General features: G+C 44.5%; 1 protein-coding gene across 6 annotated transcripts in view; it reads left to right on the top strand.

Moving 5' to 3' along the window:
* Nucleotides 1–3: 3 nt before the first annotated feature.
* tmem178bb (transmembrane protein 178Bb) overlaps nucleotides 4–20,897 on the top strand; it is a 367,927-nt gene continuing 347,033 nt past the window's right edge. For 2 of the 6 annotated variants that reach the window (XM_069903210.1, XM_069903211.1), the window contains exons 1-3: nucleotides 4–68; nucleotides 160–213; nucleotides 7,318–7,437. Coding sequence is in view for 1 of the 6 variants with exons in the window: in XM_069903209.1 (XP_069759310.1) it covers nucleotides 208–213 (6 nt within the window). In the remaining 5 variants the exon portion in view is untranslated. Of the gene's footprint in view, nucleotides 69–159; nucleotides 214–940; nucleotides 1,129–7,317; nucleotides 7,438–20,897 lie in introns of those variants that run through there. The other 4 variants (XR_011346540.1, XM_069903212.1, XM_069903213.1 and 1 more) reach the window with 4 other exon arrangements.

Genomic DNA, 20,897 nt, shown 5'->3' with positions numbered 1-20,897 from the left:
GCCGGAAGTCAGTCCGTCGCTACCGTTCCCCAGCTTGGTCGCCCCTGACAACCGGGAGGCCCCGATCAGTGAGTAGAGGGATCCTGGGCTCAGTTTCTATTAGGATTTATTTTATAGTTTTAATAATGGAAATCAAATTAAGCCCATTCTACCCTTCAGGATAGAAGAATTTATGTCTATCAAGGATCGACCACCCTCACCGTCACGATGAAGGTGAGATATGCGCTTGGAGCCAAACGGAACAGGCCATCGGTTGACAATGAACAACGGCTCAGAATTCTGAAAGTTGACATGAAGTTAACGAAGGATAAAAGTCCCAGACAAGCCCAGACTTTTCTGGGAACAGAAACCAGGGCCACTGCATTCTTTGCCCTCTCCCCCGTCACTTCTCCGCTTCTTTCTCTTCTACCCTCTCATCTGCGTTCACCTCTTGCCAGTTACCAACCCCCCCCCCCCATCCCAACAATTGTATTCAGTATTTTTTCCAGATTCCTGACGAAAGGCCCAGGCCCGAGACGTTCACTGCCTTTTGCACCCTATACTGTATATTCTGCACGACCTGCTGAGTTTCTCCACCATTATTGTGTATTGTATCCCTGTCTAACTCGATTTGTGCACCACCTCATCAAATGCCTTCTGAAGGTCCAAGCACACGACATCCATGCATCCCCCGTATCTGTTCGACTACCTAGCACCTCAAAAACTCTTATAAACGTGTCAGAAATTCATGTTGACTCTACTCAAATTTATCATTTTCTCAGATTTCAGATTTATTGTCTGAGTACAACCCTGAGATTTTTTTCTGCAGGCGAGACAGAATTACCACTTATTGGTAGTGTAAAAAAAAACCCTGTACACAGCATATCCATGTAAACAAATAAATAACATTTACCACTTTCTTAATAATAGATTCTAACATTTTTGCTACTACTGATTTCAGGCTAGGCAAGAAGTCTCGTCTTGCATCAGGGAAATTGCTCCACCACAGGCTCGGAAATGTGCCCAGTGTCACATTTAGGGGTTGATTCGAGGTCATGATGGAATTCTGTAATGCTCCTCCTGGTCAATAGGTGGGGCAGGAAGCCTCAGAATGGGAGATTGGGTCTTCAATAAAGAAAATGATAGTGAGTTGATTGCCATGCACACTGTACTATGTACATATTCACCAAAATTCTTATTACTGCAGTGAAACAGTTACTTTATAAAAAATAAACAACTATAATTGTAGACAATAAATTAAATTAAAAAGGGGTAATAAACATACAGGGTCAATTGAGTGTAAAATTGAATGGTATGGGATCGTGGCTGGAATAGCCTATAACCATGTTGTATGTATAAATTTAAATTTAAAATTTAATAAATTTCAAATACAAAAGACAGACAATAAATATTGCATTGATCAAGGCTCCCAACCTGAAGCACTGACTGCCCATTTCTACCCATCGATGCTCCCTGAACCATTGAATTCCTTCAAGATTCTTGCATCTGCAGTATTTTGTTTCTTCAGGAGACTGGGCCTTGTGCTGTTAATTTCCATGTGTCAGGAGCATGGGTTTCTTTGTTGGAACCTCTTAACATGAGACATCCACGTCGCTGTCGCAGACTGGCACCATCCCAACCCCTAACCCCAGCCCAACTGCAAAGGTCGAAAACAGGCCCATTGCGTGATAAGGAGATGCATTTCATGAATGCTTGCAAAGATATTTATGGGAAAAAAATCCCAAATGCTCTATTTAAATATTATGTTTCAGTGGGATGGGTCACCCAAGAGCTTGAGCTAAAGATATGAGCACTTTATGTTTTCAAGAACCGACTGCTGTACATTTGTCCAAGGAGGAAAATAGGGATAACCCAGGAAATTGTAGGCCAATGAGTTTCACCCCAATGGTACAGAAGCTATTGGAGAGGATACTCAAGGATAGTATTTAAACACATTTGGAAATGTGTAGTCAGAGTAGGGACAATCTGCGTGGTTCCATGTGCGGCAGATCTTTTCAGGAGGTGACAAAGATGGTTGAGGAGGGGTGTTGTCTACATGAACTTCAGTAAGACAAGGTCCCTCATGATAAGCTGATCCAGAAGGTACAGGTGCATGGGATCCATGGTGAATTGAGTTTGGATTTGGAATTGGCTGGCCATAGAGGAAGTGGTGGAAGGGTGGGCAGATAAAGGACCTGTTCCTGTACTCTTCTATGCTATAAGTATTCTTTGGCTTGGCTTCACAGACGAAGATTTATGGAGGGGCAAATGTCCACGTCAGCTGCAGGCTCGTTTGTGGCTGACAAGTCTGATGTGGGATAGGCAGACACGGTTGCAGTGGTTGCAGGGGAAAATTGGTTGGTTGGGGTTGGGTGTTGGGTTTTTTCCTCCTTTGTCTTTTGTTAGTGAGGTGGGCTCTGCGGTCTTCTTCAAAGGAGGTTGCTGCCCGCCGAACTGTGAGGCGCAAAGATGCACGGTTTGAGGCGAGATCAGCCCACTGGCGGAGGTCAATGTGGCAGGCACCAAGAGATTTCTTTAGGCAGTCCTTGAACCTCTTCTTTGGTGCACCTCTGACATGATGACAAGTGGAGAGCTCACCATCTAACACGATCTTGGGGAGGCGATGGTTCTCCATTCTGGAGACGTGACCTACCCAGCACAGTTGGATCTTCAACAGCGTGGATTCGATGCTGTCGGCCTCTGCCATCTCGAGTACTTCGATGTTAGGGATGAAGTCGCTCCAATGAATGTTAAGGATGGAGCGGAGACAACGCTGGTGGAAGCGTTCTAGGAGCCGTAGGTGATGCCGGTAGAGGACCATGATTCGGAGCCGAACAGGAGTGTGGGTATGTGGGTATGTGGCTTATCTTTGTGAGGTTTTTCAGTTGGTTGTTTTTCCAGATTCTTTTGTGTAGTCTTCCAAAGGCGCTATTTGCCTTGGCGAGTCTGTTGTCTATCTCGTTGTCAATCCTTGCATCCGATGAAATGGCGGCAAAACTCTGCATGCCAAACTGCATGAGTTTTTCAAGCTTTGCTGGGACCAAGGAAAACTGCCTCAGGACCTTCGTGATGCCATCATCATCACCCTGTACAAAAACAAAGGCGAGAAATCAGACTGCTCAAACTACAGGGGAATCACGCTGCTCTCCATTGCAGGCAAAATCTTTGCTAGGATTCTCCTAAATAGAATAATACCTAGTGTCGCCAAGAATGTTCTCCCAGAATCACAGTGCGGCTTTCGTGCAAACAGAGGAACTACTGACATGGTCTTTGCCCTTAGACAGCTCCAAGAAAAGTACAGAGAACAAAACAAAGGAGTCTACATCACCTTTGTTGACCTCACCAAAGCCTTCGACACCGTGAGCAGGAAAGGGCTTTGGCAAATACTAGAGTGCCTCGGATGCCCCCCAAAGTTCCTCAACATGGTTATCCAACTGCACGAAAACCAACAAGGTCGGGTCAGATACAGCAATGAGCTCTCTGAACCCTTCTCCATTAACAATGGCGTGAAGCAAGGCTGCGTTCTCGCACCAACCCTCTTTTCAATCTTCTTCAGCATGATGCTGAACCAAGCCATGAAAGACCTCAACAATGAAGATGCTGTTTACATCCGGTACCGCACAGATGGCAGTCTCTTCAATCTGAGGCGCCTGCAAGCTCACACCAAGACATAAGAGCAACTTGTCCGTGAACTACTCTTTGCAGATGATGCCGCTTTAGTTGCCCATTCAGAGCCAGCTCTTCAGCGCTTGACGTCCTGTTTTGCGGAAACTGCCAAAATGTTTGGCCTGGAAGTCAGCCTGAAGAAAACTGAGGTCCTCCATCAGCCAACTCCCCACCATGACTACCAGCCCCCCCACATCTCCATCGGGCACACAAAACTCAAAACGGTCAACCAGTTTACCTATCTCGGCTATAAGTATTAAGAACCACAGATTTGACTTTTAGTATCCTGATTTATTCCTTTGGGTTACATGGAGCCCCTTCCTCAATGTATTTTGTGATGATCAGATCAGATCCAATGCATTGCCATGTAATAAAACAGAAATATAATATTGTATGAAATTACCTTTAGTGTGCCATAAGGCAGAGAAAGATTCACCATTAGCCTGGTGCCCCTTACAGTCAGAGAAAGAGAAGGAAAAGAGAGTCTCCCCAGAGTCACTAATATCAGAATTACCTCTAGCATTCTCGCAGCCTTCACAGATGCTTAAGACTGTTCAAACCATCAGCACCCTGAGCCCAACATGATCAGGCAACCTTCAGCACCCAGGGGCCACTGGGAGCCCTTCTTGCCCTCAGCACCCTCTCGAATCCCAGTTCCAATACCTGGTTCTCATGAGCCAATCTCCAAGAGCCTGCAGCCTGGTGTGAGTCCTTTGACCTCAAGTCACCAGTAGCCTGCAGTCTATGTGGGTTCCTCACTTGCAAGTCACCAACAGCTTGGGGTCCTTCATCTGTAGTCACTGTCCTTGGGGTCGTCCCTCTGCTTCTCTTTCTCATCAGGGTGTTCTCCTTATTACTGGTACTCTGTGCCAGTCCACTGCTCTCCTGGAATCTGCAACTGCTGCTGAACACAGGTGCCACCATCTTGGGCCCAGACCTCATGGTTGCAGGACTTTAAATAAAACACCGTCAACTTCTTTAACAGGCCATTTAGAACCTATACAGAGCCAGTGACAGTAGGACAGGGCGGGTAGAACCCCACGGGGGAATGCTGTGTCTCCACTCCCTGCTCTCCCTCAGTCTGCACCAGTGGCAGTACTACTGTTACAGCAGCTCTGGCCTCGCCGTTTCAGCCAAACCATATGTCCTCGAACTCAATCAGCATATCACCTACAAAGCATGTTTAGGTATGCGTTTGGTGTCTTGTAGCCTTTCATCAGTTTTATTGTGCAGGTGAGAGGCTGGTTACTAACCCTCATCCCAAAGGTAATTCCACAATATCAAATGCATTTTAAAGAAAGGGCTCCATTGGAATTCCAGAGATCAAGCAAGGTGCTGTAGAAATGTGATTTGGTTCTTCTTTAACTATAGCCATAACACTATCCTTAATCCCAGTCATCCCTCAGCCTCATGTTGGTCCCAATTCTAACTATAACTCTACCTCTCATGTAACTGATGAGGAGCAGAGTTATAGTTAGAAATGACATGTTAGAACCAATCTCAACTTGCAACATCTAAGTACACTGATCTTTTGCCTGTACTCTTTTTTGGTATAACCCCTAATGTGGGTGCATAAAAATAACTGGATTGGACCAAGGGAATGAAAGTGTGGGCCAGATGAAGGTGACACCAGTGAGGTTAATAAACCTGTGATGAGAAGAGGGGCAATTGTCCTGTTGCCCACAACCTGAAAGGCACACGAACAGGCGGAGAATAGAGGGATTCGAACCAGATGCAGGCAGATGGGGTGAGTTAGATAGACATGGTGGGCTGATGGGCCTGTTTCAGAACTGCACTGTTCTGCTCCATGTCTTTAATCCTACATTTGGCTCTGGAACTAACCCATTTCAGAGTTACCATGAGGTGATATGCATACCTGTGGCCCCACTGAAAGCCTACCAGCTAGCTTGTGAAGTGAGGCAGCTATGGATGAACTGACCCCTGTGATGTCGCCATCCTGCAACCATCTCTCATAAGCTCCATTGTGATTAATCTTTGTTTTGCTTTAAGTTTATTTCATTTGCTTTTATGGTCTTTTAGAGAGCTGTCGATTCTTTCATAGCTCACTCATCGTCCACTTCATCTTCAACACTTGGGCTGTCGCGCCTGTTGTACTATTTGATTTGTGATTTTAATTGAAATCAGCCTTGTTTTACCTCATCTATTTTTGGACTAATTTTCTGTGGAAGTTTTTCCTCTTTTGAACCCAACTAATTATTTTGAGGATGTAAACCTAATCTACAACAATCTGACCCTTCCTATCATCACATCATTAATCTTACATATATCTAAGTGCCTAAGAGTCCTTTGAATGTCTCTATTGTACCAACTTCCACCACCACTCATGGTGATGCATTCCAGGCACCCACCTCTCTCTGAGTAAAAAACCTATCTCTGACATCTCCCCTAAACTTTCCACTCACCTTAAGCAGATGTCCTCTGGTGTTTGCTATTGTCATCCTGGAAAAATAGGTGCTGGCTGTCCACCCTCTCTGTCCATCATAAAAATAGGTGCTGGCTGTCCACCCTCTCTGTCCATCATAATTTTAAATACCTTTATTTAGTCACCTCTCATCCTTCATTGCTTCAAAGAGAAAAGCCTAACTTTGTCAACCATGGTTTCTAATTCAGGCAACATCCTGGTAAATCTCTACACCTTCTCCAAAGCATCTACATCCTTCCTGTAATTGCTCCATGTGTGGTCAAACCAGAGTTTTACACAGCTGCAACATTACCTCATGACTTTTGAACTCAATCCCACAACTAATGAAAACCAACATACCATACGCCTTCTTAACAATCCTATCAACTTGCATGGCAATCTTGAGGGACAATTCTGTTCACTCTGTAAGTGATACCCAGAGTGTCCAGTTGCCTGTATGTTTAATTCTCTGTCTCATTTCCACACTGACTATCTCTCTACAGCCTCCAACATTGCTGCATTACAGTCCCATGCAACCTTGAGGATCAGCACCTAATTTTCCAGGACACATTACAGCTTCAGGACTCAATATTGAGTTCAAACAATTTCTGCTAACCTTTTCTTGCCACAGACGTGACTATACCTTCCTGTTTCAATATTCTCCAACCAATGACTTTCAAACTAATTGCTACCTCGACAACACCCTTTCACAGATACCCATCTCTGTTCTCTTCACCTTACCCCCTCACTGCAATTTACAATGATTGTTCCTTTATTTTCCAGTTCAGACTAAGGGACTTTGACTTGATACTTTGACTCCACTCCTCTCCCCACTGATGCTGCCTGACCTGTTGAGTGTTTCCAGCTTTTAGGTTTTTGTTGACAACCAGATGAGAGTAGTCCAGGGAAAGATTCCTATCATGTGGACTCTTTTTTGAACCTTTGGATATGTAGAACTATGTATCATCCTGTTCTGTGTTTATTCTGTTGACATAAATGTAGTGAAGTTAGGGTACTTTTAAATTAACTAAGTTAACCTACACTTCCTGGCTGAGGATGAGGAGGGCAAGGTGACCAGCACCCATCTTGACCATATTTTACAGGAGCACATTTGAGAGTGTCCTGTATGGCTACAGTATTGTTTGCCACAGTAGCAGCATAGGGTGGGACTGGAACTCAATACAGTTGATTATTAAAACAGCCAAGAAGATCACTAGTGTCTCCCTTTCCTCTATTTATGACATTCACAGAGAGCGTTGATTAAACAGGTCTCAAAGTATTATTGAGGACCCTCACCATCCACCACACAGCATCTTTCATCTACTACTATCAAGAAGGAGGTACAAGAGCATCAAAATCAGGACTGCCAGGTTGGGAAATAGCTTCTTCTCAAAGTCTGTGAGATATCCTGTAACCTTGGGTCTCTTATAAATGAACGAGAAAATTATTCCAAAATATTTATACATATTTATTTTACTTTAAATCTTTATGTATAATGTGATTGTTATGTGCTGTGTATTATGTGTATGTGTATTTGCTCTGTCTAGTTGTATATGTACAGCCAGATGATAATAAAGTTGAACTTGTTATAGTCAAGGAGACATCGAAAAACACAGCAAACAAACAGGCCCTTTGATTCATCAAGATTGCACTGACTATCAACCACCCATTTTACATTAATTCTGCCTCAAACCCATATGTAATTCTCCCCACTCTCTTCACTTCCCACCACCCCCGCAAGTTCTACCACTCATCTAAACACAAAAGGAGCAACTTTAGGGAGGGGAATTAGTCTATCAAGCCACCACATCTTTGGACGGTGAGATTTGAGTCATAGATAGACCTCATGGTCACTGTGGAATGCTGGGGGAAAGTCATGTGGTCATAGGGAAAACATACAAAGTCAAGGCAGCCTCCAAGATCAGAATTGAAGAGGGGTCTCTGATATGCAAGTCAGTGTCTATAATAGCTGCACCACTGTGCCACCTTAGCTCACATCACTTGTAAAACAGTTGGATGCCTTTACTTCTAGGTATCTGATATTAATACTGAATAATTTGTTGAGCAGCACTGAATCCCATTGCTTCCCAGAACATCCATGACACAACCATCATTCACTTCAGTTTATTCCTTACCTTCTGTAGTTAACGTTGAAAGAATCAAAGGCTTGTTGATCCAAACCAGAAGACTGGAGCGTAAAGTGGAGAAAATGCCACTGTTTATATTTAAGAGGGAAATGTTTGTATGTATTTTGATTGATATGGTTCACAGTGTGAAAAATTTTAAAAAATTAAAAAAAAAATGTTGTGGGGTCCAGCCTGGAGGAAAGCAGAGTTTTTGATCTATTGTTTCGTGTTCAGTGCTTGTTGAGCCTTGGTGTCTTATCGGTGGAGGGGTTGAGGGGGAACCATTGTTGGGCTATGCTGAGGGCATCAGTTGGCCTTAACCCAGACCTTGACCTGTGCTCCTCCCTCTACATCTTATTCTCTTCTCCATTCTCCCCACCCCCCCCCCACCTTTTTATTCAGATACCTGCCAGCTTTTTTGCTCACACCTTGACGAAGGGCTCAGGCTCGAAACTTTGGTTACCCTTGATTTCACATGGACGCTGCGTGACCCTCTGGGTTTCTCCAGCACGTTCGAGTATTGCACTGCAATCACAGAGTCTGAAGATTTCCCTGTTCCCTGTTCCTTTTCAGTCTGTGGTGCAGTTAGCACAACGCCTTTACAGCGGCAGAGATCAGGACCAGGGTTCGTACCCCGCGCTGTCTGTAAGGAGTTTGTATGTTCTCCCCATGTCTATGCCCCTCATATACAGCCAGCATCTTTTCCCCTCCGGTTTCCTCCCTTCATTCAAAACTTACCAGGGGTTTAGGTTAATGGGGTGTAAATTGGGTGGCACGGACTCGTGGCCCAAAATGGCCTGTCGCTGTGCTGTATGTCTAAATTGAAAAATGTTAAAATTTAATCTAAAATTTTTAAATTCCTCCCCCGAATTAGTTTTACACCCAAGAGTTGTAATTTTATTGAGCCAGAGAGTTTCACAGCACTGAAACAGGCCCTTGGCCCATCTTGTCCAGTTGACATAACTTATCTTATTTGCCCCTATCCCTCTAAGTCAGCCATTTTCATCCTTATTTCCTCTAAGGTTCACTTAGGACTGCTAAAAGTTTACGCACCACCTTCCCTGCGAAGCAATTTGGGTCCCTTTCATATTTCTCTCCTACCGACTACATTTTAAAAAAATGAGATGAAAAGAAAAGGCATTTACTCAATCGGCACAATTGGTGTAGCAGTTAGCGTAACGCCTTTACAGCGCCAGTGATTGGGACTGGGGTTCAAATCCAAGAGTTGGTACAATTCCCCCCCATGTCTGCGTGGGATTTCCCAGGAGCTCACCCTTGAAGTGTACCAGGGATGTAGGTTAATTGGGTGGCATGGGCTCATGGGTTGAAAGGGCCTGTTGCCATGCTGTATGTCTACATTTTTTTTAATTAAAAAAAATTTAAACGTGGGCCCCCAGGGGGCAGGACCAGATAAAGGCTAGCGGTGGTTCCCCCTCGACCCTTCCATTGACAGGACGATGGGACTCGGTGAGTGCTGAATGTGGATTGAAGGTTCTCTTTTCTTCCAGGCCAGGCCCCATAACAATATTAAATAGAACCTGTAAAAAAAAAGACTGGAGCATATCACATGTAGTTCGACCAGTCCAGAATGATCTGGGTCTGGCTAGGAGCAACCCTTTAAGACTTGCCAGTAGGTGCGGCTATCTTCTCAGCCAATCACAGCCACCCTATACTACAATATACACATATATACATCGGTGATAGAATCCGTACTATCACATTCACCCCTTCATTGAGAACTGACCCCAGGGTGAATGGAGGGTTGTAAAAATAAAAACAGGTGGGGGGGCAGAGAGAGAGACTGGTGGGAGGTTAGGGGCTGTAACAGTCAGGGGGCCTGATCGTCCAGCATGACCTCCATGGTGCTGGGATTGGGGCCGCTGGAGTCATGTCGCTGGCGGGCTTGTTGGGTGCTTGTCCCGTCTCGCTCAATTCCCCAATAGCGTTGTTGACAGGCTGGCCTGAGTTGTTGCCACTGCTGCTGGTGGGGTGGTGCCGATCCCTCTGTTCAAGCACGTGACCTAGGGGAGAAGGAGTTGGAGGAGGTTGGGTTGGGAGCAATTCCGGGTCCGATCCAGCTTGTGCTAGGTCCCTTACCAAGACCTGTCCTCCCGCCAGTCCGGGTACTCAATGTATGCGTAATGCAGGTTCGCATGGAGCAGCTTCACTCGGTCAACCAAAGGGTCGTTCTTTGAGTACCGGATGTGGCGTCGCAGCAGCACAGGTCTGGGAACCATGAGCCATGCCAGCGTGGTTGTTCCCAATTCAGATTTCCTTGGGAAAGAGAACATCCTATCATGGGGAGTGGCATTCGTCGCGGTGCATAGGAGGGAGCGGATGGAGTGTAGGGCATTAGTGTGTATGTCCTGCCAGCGAGCGGTGGAGAGGCCTTTTGACTGGAGGGCAAGCGTGACCGCTTTCCAGATGGTGGCGTTCTCTCTTTTGACCTGCCCATTACCACGTGGGTTATAGCTGGTGGTCCTGCTTGAAGCAATACCGCGCACCAACCAGGAGGTACTGCTGCAGCTCGACGCTCATAAACGAGGATCCCAGGTCACTGTGGATGTAACTGGGGGGCCCAAAGATGGCGAAGATGCTGTGCAGGGCCTCTATGACTGAGGAGGCAGTCATATCTGAGCAGGGCACAGCGAACGGGAAGTGTCGATCACCATAAGAATGTAGGTGTTACGATTGGTCGATGGTAGGGGCCCCTTGAAGTCCACGCTTAGACATTCGAATGGCTGGGTGCTTTGATGACATGGGTGTTCTCCGGGCAGAAGAAGGGGGGCTTGGACTCAGTGCATACCGGGCAGGCTCGGGTCATGGAGCAAATCTCCTCGACCGTGTAGGGCAGGTTGCTGGCCTTAACGAAGTGCGTGAACCTAGTGACCCCCGGATGACAGAGCTCCTCGTGGGGTCTCTGCAGCCTGTCCAGTTGTATGTTGGCGCAGGTCCCCCTGGAGAGCGCGTCTGGCAGGTTGTTGAGCTTACCAGGCTGGTACAGTATGTCGTAATTGAAGGTGGAGAGTTCAATTTTCCACCTAGCAATCTTGTCATTCTTGATCTTACCTCGCTGGGTTTTGCTAAACATGAAGGAAACCGTGCATTGGTCAGTCAGCAGTGTAAAGTGCCTGCCAGTGAGATAGTGCCTCCAACAACATACTGCTTCGTCTATGGCCTGGGCCTCCTTCTCAACAGAGGAGTGTCGGCCCTCAGGGCCCTGGAGGTTCCTGGAGAAGAAGGGTACTGGCCAGCCAGCCTGGTTCAAAGTGGCTGCCAGTGCAAATTCGGATGCATCACTCTCTACTTGGAATGAAATGGACTCGTCGATGGTGTGCAGCGCTGCAGTGGCAATGTCTGATTTGATGCGGTCAAAGGCTGCTCTGGCTTCAATTGACAGGGGGAAGGAGGTGGTCTTGATAAGGGGCCATATCTTGTCAGCGTAGTGTGGAACCCATTGGGCATAATACGAGAAGAAGCCCAGGCAGCGTCTGAGTGCCTTTTGGGTGTGGTGGGGGGGGGGGGGGGAGGGGGTGGCAGATCGATGAGGGGACGCATGCGGTCAGGGCCCGGCGTTACCACCCCGTTCTCCACCACACAACCTAGAATTGCGAGCCGAGTGGTCCAGAAGAACTTGTCGAAATTGTAGGTTAAGTTCAGCCAAATCGTAGTCTGAAAAAATTTCTCGAGGTTGGCATTATGATCCTCCATGTCATGGCCACAGATGGTGACATTGTCCAGATACGGGAAAGTAACAGTCAGCCCGTTCTGGTCCACCATCCAGTCCATTTCCCGCTGGAAAACCGCGATGCCATTCGTAACCCCAAAGGGTACCCTGAGGAATTGATACAGCCGTCCGTTCGCTTCAAAGGCCATGAAAAGTCAGTCTTATGGGCGGATCGGGAGCTGGTGATAGGCCAAACATAGGTCATTGGTGGAGAACACATGGTATTGGGTGATCTGATTCATCACATCCGTGATCCAAGGGAAGGGGTACGCATCCAGAAGTGTGAAGCAGTTGATTTTCTGGCTCTAGTCAACCACCAACCGCAGCTTCTCCCCATTTTTAACAACCACCACCTGGGCCCTCCAGGGACTTGAGCTGGGTTCGATAATGCCCTCCTCCAGCAGTCTGCACACCTTGCTTGTGATAAATTTCCTGTCCTTGTAACCATACTGCCAGCTTTTGGTGGCCACTGGTTTCCAGCCAGGGGTGAGGTTTGCGAAGAGTGCTGGAGGAGCAACCCGGAGGGTGGAGAGGCTACATGTGGGGTGTGGGGGCGGGTGGTGTGGGCTGTCACTGGCAGGAATTCTTTGGGGTGGAGTGGTTACAGACAGAGTGGCGCGTGGGGCTCCCCATATTGCAGGGAAACAGTTTGGAACTGGCACTGAAAATCCAATCCCAGCAATACGGGTGTTCACAGTTGAGGGAGGACTAACAGTTTAAAATTGGTAAATATGATGCCCTGGACTTTCAGGGTCACCACACAATACCCCTTTACCCCAGTTGAGTGTGATCTGGGCACCAATGATATCTTTTGGTCAGTGGGGAGGATGAGCAGTCTGCAACGGTGGGCCAGGTCAGGATGGATAAAACTCTCGGTTGACCCCGAGTCAAATAAGCAGTTAGTATGCTGTCCATGCACTTTAATCAGTTCCACTGATTTTGTGAGGGGATGGGGGCAGTTCTGGTTCAGGGTCACTGATGCAGCAACCTGTGCTGGGGACAGTGGAGTCTTGCGTGATAATGTCACGCGGTGTTGGGCCTGAAAAGCACTATGTATGCGTGGTGATGTCACAGGAGCAGTCGGGCTGGAGCTGTTGGTGTCGAGTGTCTGGGGCTGCTGCTTGCAGCCAGCTGGGGCCGTCAGGCTGCTAATGGTAAGTGCTGGGGGTGGCTGCTTGCAGTCGGTGGTGAGATAGTCGGTCAGGCAGTCATCGGCAGTAGCGGCAGTGGGTGCCCGGTCGGCGGCGGCGGTAGCGGCAGCAGTTACCGGGTCGGTGACAGCAGTCGCTGAAGTCTGGGCCAGAGTCGGGGTTGGGGCCTGGTGGCCGTTGCTCCATGTGGGCGGTCCAAGCAGGCCAACGTCATTGCATCGAGGGAGGAGTGTAACTTCCACGCTCGGCGCCTGCCCCGTGACGTCAGGCGCTGCTGCACGATCGAGCCCTCGCTCTCATTGGACGAGAGCTCTGATGAAGAGAGGTTTGAATGAGGGGATGGCGGTTTGGCCTTACACGAGGCATTGTGTTTGGTGGCGGCTATTTTGGAGCAACAGACTACAGCAAAGTGACTGTTTTTAAGGCACTTCTGGTACCTGGCTTTCCTTGCAGGATACTGGGGCCTGCTGTGCTTGTCCCTCCCGCAGAAGTAGCACTTTGGGGTCGTATCAGGCAGGTTAGTGCCGGCAGACAGGCCATTGGTGAGCCGTAGGGTAGTAGGGTTAAGGGGGGGCATTCTACTCACTTCATAGCGTGGGGTCCAGCCCTGAGAGTAAGCATCAATACTTAAGACCGCATCCTCCATCGTCTCTGCAATCTGGGTCGTGCCCTCTAGGTTTCCTCCCCCGTGCTCTAACAGGTGTTGCCTCACCTCATTCAATCGGACCCTGGTCACATAAGCATCCCGAATTAGATCGTCAGTGATCTCAGCAGCAGTTCTGTCTGTGCAGGCACAGGCTCTGCCCAGTATCCTTAGTGCTTGGGGGTAAGGTCTACAGGACTCACCGAGCAGTTGCCTCCTGGTCGCTAGCTTGTACTGGGCATAGACCCTGTTCACAGGTCGTTCGTAGAGTCCTTTCAGCACCTTCATGGCTGCGGTGTAGGTGGCTGCATCCTGGATGCACTCATAGACCTTTGGGGACACCATAGACATCAATACTAGCAGTCGAGGGCTGTCCTCCTCCACGGCAGGGTCAGAAAGTTGTAGGTAAACCTTGAAACACCTCTCCTAGTGCTTGAAGTCATTCAGGGGTGTAGCTGACTGCGGGTCAATGTTGAGGCGTTCTGGTCGCAGCATATGCTCCATCCCTAGAAACAGTTTTGGTTAATAAAATTGTAGTGCAGGTCGAAAGAATCAAAGGCTTGTTAATCCAAACCAAGGCTTTTACTAACCAAAAGACTGGAGCATATCACATGTAGGTCAACCAGTCCAAAATGATCTGGGTCTGGCTAGGAGCAACCCTTTAAGACCTACCAGTAGGCGTGGCTACTCTCTCAGCCAATCACAGATATCCTATACGACAATATACACATATATACATCGGTGATAAAATCCATACTATCACACTTTCTTAATTGATATACCATTTATCTATTTCTTATTTAACAGACTTAAAAGAAAGTCTTTCAGACTTCTGGTCTGTTTTTGATAAGCCATTACACAATGAGTACAAATACAGTATTTAAAAGCTTGCTATAACTATTTTATCAGAAATATTCTTCAAGTAAAGCTGTACTTTATTTGCCTTTTGGTGTGAATAGATGGTGGAGAAAAAACAGAAGGAAGATGACACTATCTGTTGAGTTCATATTCCTTTGCCTTCTTCTTTGGCTTGGCTTCGCGGACGAAGATTTATGGAGGGGGTAAATGTCCACGTCAGCTGCAGGCTCGCTGGTGGCTGACAAGTCCGATGCGGGACAGGCAGACACGGTTGCAGCGGTTGCAGGGGAAAATTGGTTGGTTGGGGTTGGGTGTTGGGTTTTTCCTCCTTTGCCTTTTGTCAGTGAGGTGGGCTCTGCGGTCTTCTTCAAAGGCGCCAAACTGTGAGGTGCCAAGATGCACGGTTTGAGGCGATATCAGCCCACTGGCGGTGGTCAATGTGGCAGGCACCAAGAGATTTCTTTAGGCAGTCCTTGTACCTTTTCTTTGGTGCACCTCTGTCACGGTGGCCAGTGGAGAGCTCGCCATATAACACGATCTTGGGAAGGCGATGGTCCTCCATTCTGGAGACGTGACCCACCCAGCGCAGCTGGACCTTCAGCAGCGTGGACTCGATGCTGTCGACCTCTGCCATCTCGAGTACTTCGACGTTAGGGATGAAAGCGCTCCAATGAATGTTGAGGATGGAGCGGAGACAACGCTGGTGGAAGCGTTCTCGGAGCCGTAGGTGATGCCGGTAGAGGACCCATGATTCGGAGCCGAACAGGAGTGTGGGTATGACAACGGCTCTGTATACGCTTATCTTTGTGAGGTTTTTCAGTTGGTTGTTTTTCCAGACTCTTTTGTGTAGTCTTCCAAAGGCGCTATTTGCCTTGGCGAGTCTGTTGTCTATCTCGTTGTCGATCCTTGCATCTGATGAAATTGTGCAGCCGAGATAGGTAAACTGGTTGACCGTTTTGAGTTTTGTGTGCCCGATGGAGATGTGGGGGGGCTGGTAGTCATGGTGGGGAGCTGGCTGATGGAGGACCTCAGTTTTCTTCAGGCTGACTTCCAGGCCAAACATTTTGGCAGTTTCCGCAAAACAGGACGTCAAGCGCTGAAGAGCTTTGCCTTTGCCTTAGACACCCTCTAATTACATATAGCAAGCCTTCCTTTCTCAGTGGGGATCAGAGGCTTGAAATTGCTTGTTTGTCCCAGAAATATTTGCCTCTCAAGTACCAAGGAATCTTGATTCACAAGCAGAATATGTAGTACAGAGATGTTACAAGTATGAAGACCATCCACATTATCACTCAACTCACAGCTCATAATGGGCCCTCGTGGCCCACCTCATCCATGCTGAACATAGCAACACACAAAATGCTGGAGGAATTCAACGGGTCAGGTGGTAACCATGAAAGGCAACAGACCATCATCAATTCAGCCCAAAACAGTTAATTGGGACTGCCAAAAATGAGGGCAGAAGCTCAAATAAGGGGTAGGGGCACAATCTGGGTAAGGGGAACAAAATTGGGCAAAGGTAAAGCTGGGAGGTGTTAAGGGGTGGAGGGCTGAGGAAGATCCACTCTGAAAGGAGACGATAACAGATCAAGGAATGAAGAAGAGCTGGGGAGCTCAAGGATGGGAGGCGTGGGGGAAAGGCTGGTGGGGAGGGAAATTGAAAAATGAAGAGGAATGAGACAGAGGGATCAGTGAAAGTGAGGAAAGGGGATGGGGAGTGGGGATGGGAATTGGAGAAATTGATGTTGATGCCGTCTGGTTGGAGACTGCCATGACAGGCTTTTTGAGGTGTTGCCTTCATGCTGACTAAGATTACTGTCTACACTAATCTGATTTGTCTGCATTGAGCCCATATCCATCTACGGCTTTCCAAATTACCTCTCCAAATGTCTTTTAAATGCCTACTAATTCCATCCGCGGTTGAGTTATAACACTGTGCAAATACTGGCATTGTGCAAATTATGCTGATTTTGTTATTCATGCTTTTGCATGACCATATGCATTGAGGATACACACCTCTGTGGTCTCTTGGGGCCAAGGAACCTTACAGGATGGGGATTTTAGACTCATAGAGTTTTACAGCATGGAAACAGTTCTTTCAGCCAAACGTGTCCAGTTCCAGCGAGTTGTGTAACCAAGTTAGTCCCATATGTCTGTGATCAGCCCATATCCCTCTAAACTATCCAAAAATTAGTCTGAATTCCTTTTAAATGTTACAACTGTACCCAGCTCTACATCTTCTTCTGGACGCTCATTCCATATGGCCAGCAATCTCTGTGTGAAAAAGGAACCCCTCGGGTCCCTTTTAAAAGTATTCTCCCTCACCTTAAATCTATACCCTCTAGTTTCTGATAGCCCTGCCCTGGGAAAAGAGGTTGTGGCTGTTTATTTTGTATTCTTTTTTTTTATAATATTTTATTTTTCACACTGTGAACCATATCAATCAAAATATATACAAACGTTTCTCATTAAATATTCACAGTGGCATTTTCTCCCTTTTTTCCCTCCTACCCTCCCTCCCCCCTTCCCACCCCCTCGAAAACTAATAAATATTCAACATATACAATACTTTAAAACCATAAAACAATGTTTTCACACAATGTCTTTACACACTGAATCAAGTTGTTTTCTCTTCTTATCATTTTAGGGGGTGGAGGTCCGAGGCAAGCCCTCTCTGTTATGTTCCATGTATTGTTCCCAAATTTATTCAAATAAAGTGACTTTATTTTTTAAATTATATGTTATTTTTTCCAATGGAATAGATTTATTCATTTCCATGTACCATTGCTGTATTTTCAGGCTCTCTTCCATTCTCCAAGTTGACATTATACATTTTTTTACTACTACTAAGGCTATTATAATAAATCTTTTTTGTGGTTTATCCAATTTGAGGACTAATTCCTTACTTCTTATGTTACTTAAAAGAAAGATCTCTGGATTTTTTGGTATGTTATTTTTTGTGATTTTATTTAATATCTAATTTAGATCTTCACAAAACATATTCACTTTCTCACATGCCCAAATTGCATGTATTGTTATTCCCATTTCCTTCTTACAGCGAAAACATCTATCTGATAATGTTGGATCCCATTCTTTTAACTTTTGAGGCGTGATATATAACCTGTGTAACCAATTATACTGTATCATGCGTAACCTTGTGTTTATTGTATTCTTCATAGTTCCAGAACATAACTTCCCATTCTTCATTTTTTATCTTTATGTTTAAATCCTTTTCCCACTTTTGTTTAGGTTTATAGCTTATTTCATCATTTTCCTTATCTTTCAGCTTAATGTACATGTTCATTATAAATCTTTTAATTACCATTGTGTCTGTAATCACATATTCAAAGCTGCTTTCTTCTGATAATCTCAATCTGTTTCCAAATTTATCCTTTAAATAAGCTTTCAGTTGATAATATGCAAACATTGTACCAAGAGTTATTCCATATTTGTACTTCAACTGTTCAAATGTTAATAAATTATTTCCTAAAAACCAATTTTCTATTCTTTTGATTCCTTTTCTCTCCCATTCTCTAAAGGAAAGGTTATCTATTGTAAAAGGGATTAGTGGGTTTTGTGTCAATAGCAATTTTGGTATTTGGTAATTCGTTTTTTTCCTTTTTTAAGTGGATCTTCTTCCATATATTAAGTAAATAATGCAGTACTGGTGAGTTTTTATATTGCACCAGCTTTTCATCCCACTTATAAAGTATATGTTCTCCCCTATTTTATCTAGTTCTATCTTAGTCCAGTCTGGTTTTTCCCTTGACTGGTAAAAATCTGATAAATACCTTAATTATGCTGCTCTATAATAATTTTTAAAGTTTGGTAACTGCAAACCTCCTTGGTTATACCTCTCTGTTAATTTATCTAACACTATCCTCGGTTTCCCCCCTTTCCACAAGAATTTCCTTATTATTCTCTTTAGTTCATTAAAGAATTTCTCTGTTAAGGGAATTGGTAACGATTGAAGTAAGTATTGTATCCTTGGGAAAACATTTATTTTAATGCAATTTACCCTCCCTATCAATGTTAGTGGTAATTCTTTCCAATGTTCTAAGTCTTCCTGCAATTTCTTTATTAGTGGCTGATAATTTAGTTTATACAAGTGGCTTAAGTTATTATCTAACCTGATCCCTAGGTATTGGATTGCTTGTGCTCGCCATTTAAATGGTGATTCCTTTTGAAATTCTGTATAATCCGCGTTACTCATTGGCATCACTTCACTTTTATTTGTGTTGATCTTGTACCCCGATATTTCTCCATATTCCTTCAATTTATTATGTAATTCTTTTATTGATATTTCTGGTTCTATTAGGTATATTATGATGTCATCTGCAAATAAACTGAATTTATACTCCTCCTTTATTTTTATCCCTTTTATTTTATTTTTTTGTTCTTATCAGCTCTGCCAATGGTTCTATTGCTAAGGCAAACAATGAGGGGGGATAATGGACATCCCTGTCTAGTTGACCTACTTAATTTAAATTGCCTCAATTACTGTTACCTTCGCCAACAGTCCTTTATACAATGTTTTAATCCAATTAATATATTTTTCAGGTAGATTGAACCTTTGTAATACTTTACAAAGGTAAAGTTCCACTCTACTCTGTCAAAGGCTTCTTCTGCGTCTAAAGCAACAGCCACTGTTGGTTTCTTATTTCCTTGAACTGCATGAATTAGATTAATAAGTTTACAGACATTATCTGCTGTTTGTCTTTTCTTAATAAATCCAGTTTGATCTTGTTTTACTATTTTTGGTACACAATCAGCCAATCTGTTTGCTAATAATTTCTCCATTATCTTATAATATGAGTTAAGTAGAGATATTGGTCTATATGATGCTGGTGTTAATGGATCCTTCCCCGTCTTTGGTATTACTGTAATTATTGCTGTCTTTTATCTGGTTCATTACTTCCAGGAGAGGAGGAATTAATAACTCTTTAAATGTTTTATAGAATTCTATTGGGAATCCATCCTCTCCTGGTGTTTTATTGTTCGGCAGCTTTTTTAATATATATCCTGTTCTTCCTTTATTTCAAATGGTTTTTTTCAGTTTGTTTTGTTCCTCTTCTTGGAATTTCAGCAGTTCAATTTTAGCTAAAAACTCTTCTATTTTATCATTTTCCCCCTCGTTCTCAGTTTGGTATAATTGTTCATAAAATTCCTTAAAGTTTTCATTAATCTCTTTTGGGTTATATGTAACTTGTTTGTCCTTTTTCCTTGATGCCAATACAGTTCTTTTAGCTTGTTCTGTTTTAAGTTGCCAGGCTAATATTTTATGTGTTTTTTCTCCCAGTTCATAATACTTTTGCTTTGTTTTCATTATGTTCTTCTCCACCTTATACGTTTGTAATGTTTCTTATTTTTTTTTTTGTCCGCCAATTCTCTCCTTTTTGTTATATCATCCCTTTTTACTAGTTCCTTTTCTGTACTTACGATCTCCCTTGTGTATCTTCAATCTTTAAAAAAATATCCTGCATAGATTTTTGATCCTCCTCGTTAGGTGCATATATATTGAGCACTTTATCTGACACATACCTCCCTGCTGGATCTATTATTTCCTCCTCTATTTTGATTGGTACATTTTTATTAATTAATATGGCTACACCTCTAGCTTTTGAATTATATGATGCTGCCATTATGTGTCCTAGCCAGTCTCTCTTTAATTTGTTATGTTCCACTCAGTTAGATGCATTTCCTGCATAAATGCTATATCTATTTTTTCTTTCTTCAGTAAATTTAATAGCTTTTTCCTTTTAATTTGGCTATGTATTCCATTAATGTTTATAGTCTTATAGTTCAACGAGGCCATCTTATATCTTGTTTACACCTCATATTTGCTTCCTCACCACCTCCATCCCCTTTTTCCCCATTTTCATCTCTCAGTTTTCCCTTTTTAAACTCAATGTATGACAACACATTTAAAACAAAATACTCCAACAATTCCCACACCCAATATTACCTTAACCCCAAATGGACCCCCCCCTCTCTGAGTTGCCCCTTATCCCTTGCCGGGCAACCACAACTCCCCTTTCGATTTGGATTGCGATCTTGCCTGCAAGCGTCAACTGATTTTGCAGAGACCGTTATTCTTTCCCCCTCCAAACCCCCCCAGAAAACACTTTTTTTACACATATAACAAAGCTCTTCCTTTTTTTACTATTACTTCCTTCCTTCTCTTCTCTTTTCCCTCTTTAGTTCTTTACATATACATTGTTTTTACATCTTTATATATATTTTATTGCTGTTCTTCATTCTTATTACATCTCTTCATCTCTCCTTCTGTCCTGCAAATGCTCTGTGAATTCTTGTGCTTCCTCCG

This window comes from Narcine bancroftii, chromosome 11, assembly GCF_036971445.1.
Source record: "Narcine bancroftii isolate sNarBan1 chromosome 11, sNarBan1.hap1, whole genome shotgun sequence".
NCBI classification, from domain to species: domain Eukaryota; kingdom Metazoa; phylum Chordata; class Chondrichthyes; order Torpediniformes; family Narcinidae; genus Narcine; species Narcine bancroftii.
The sequence above is the reverse complement of the archived record's forward strand: the minus strand, read 5'-3'. Positions and strand labels throughout refer to the sequence as shown.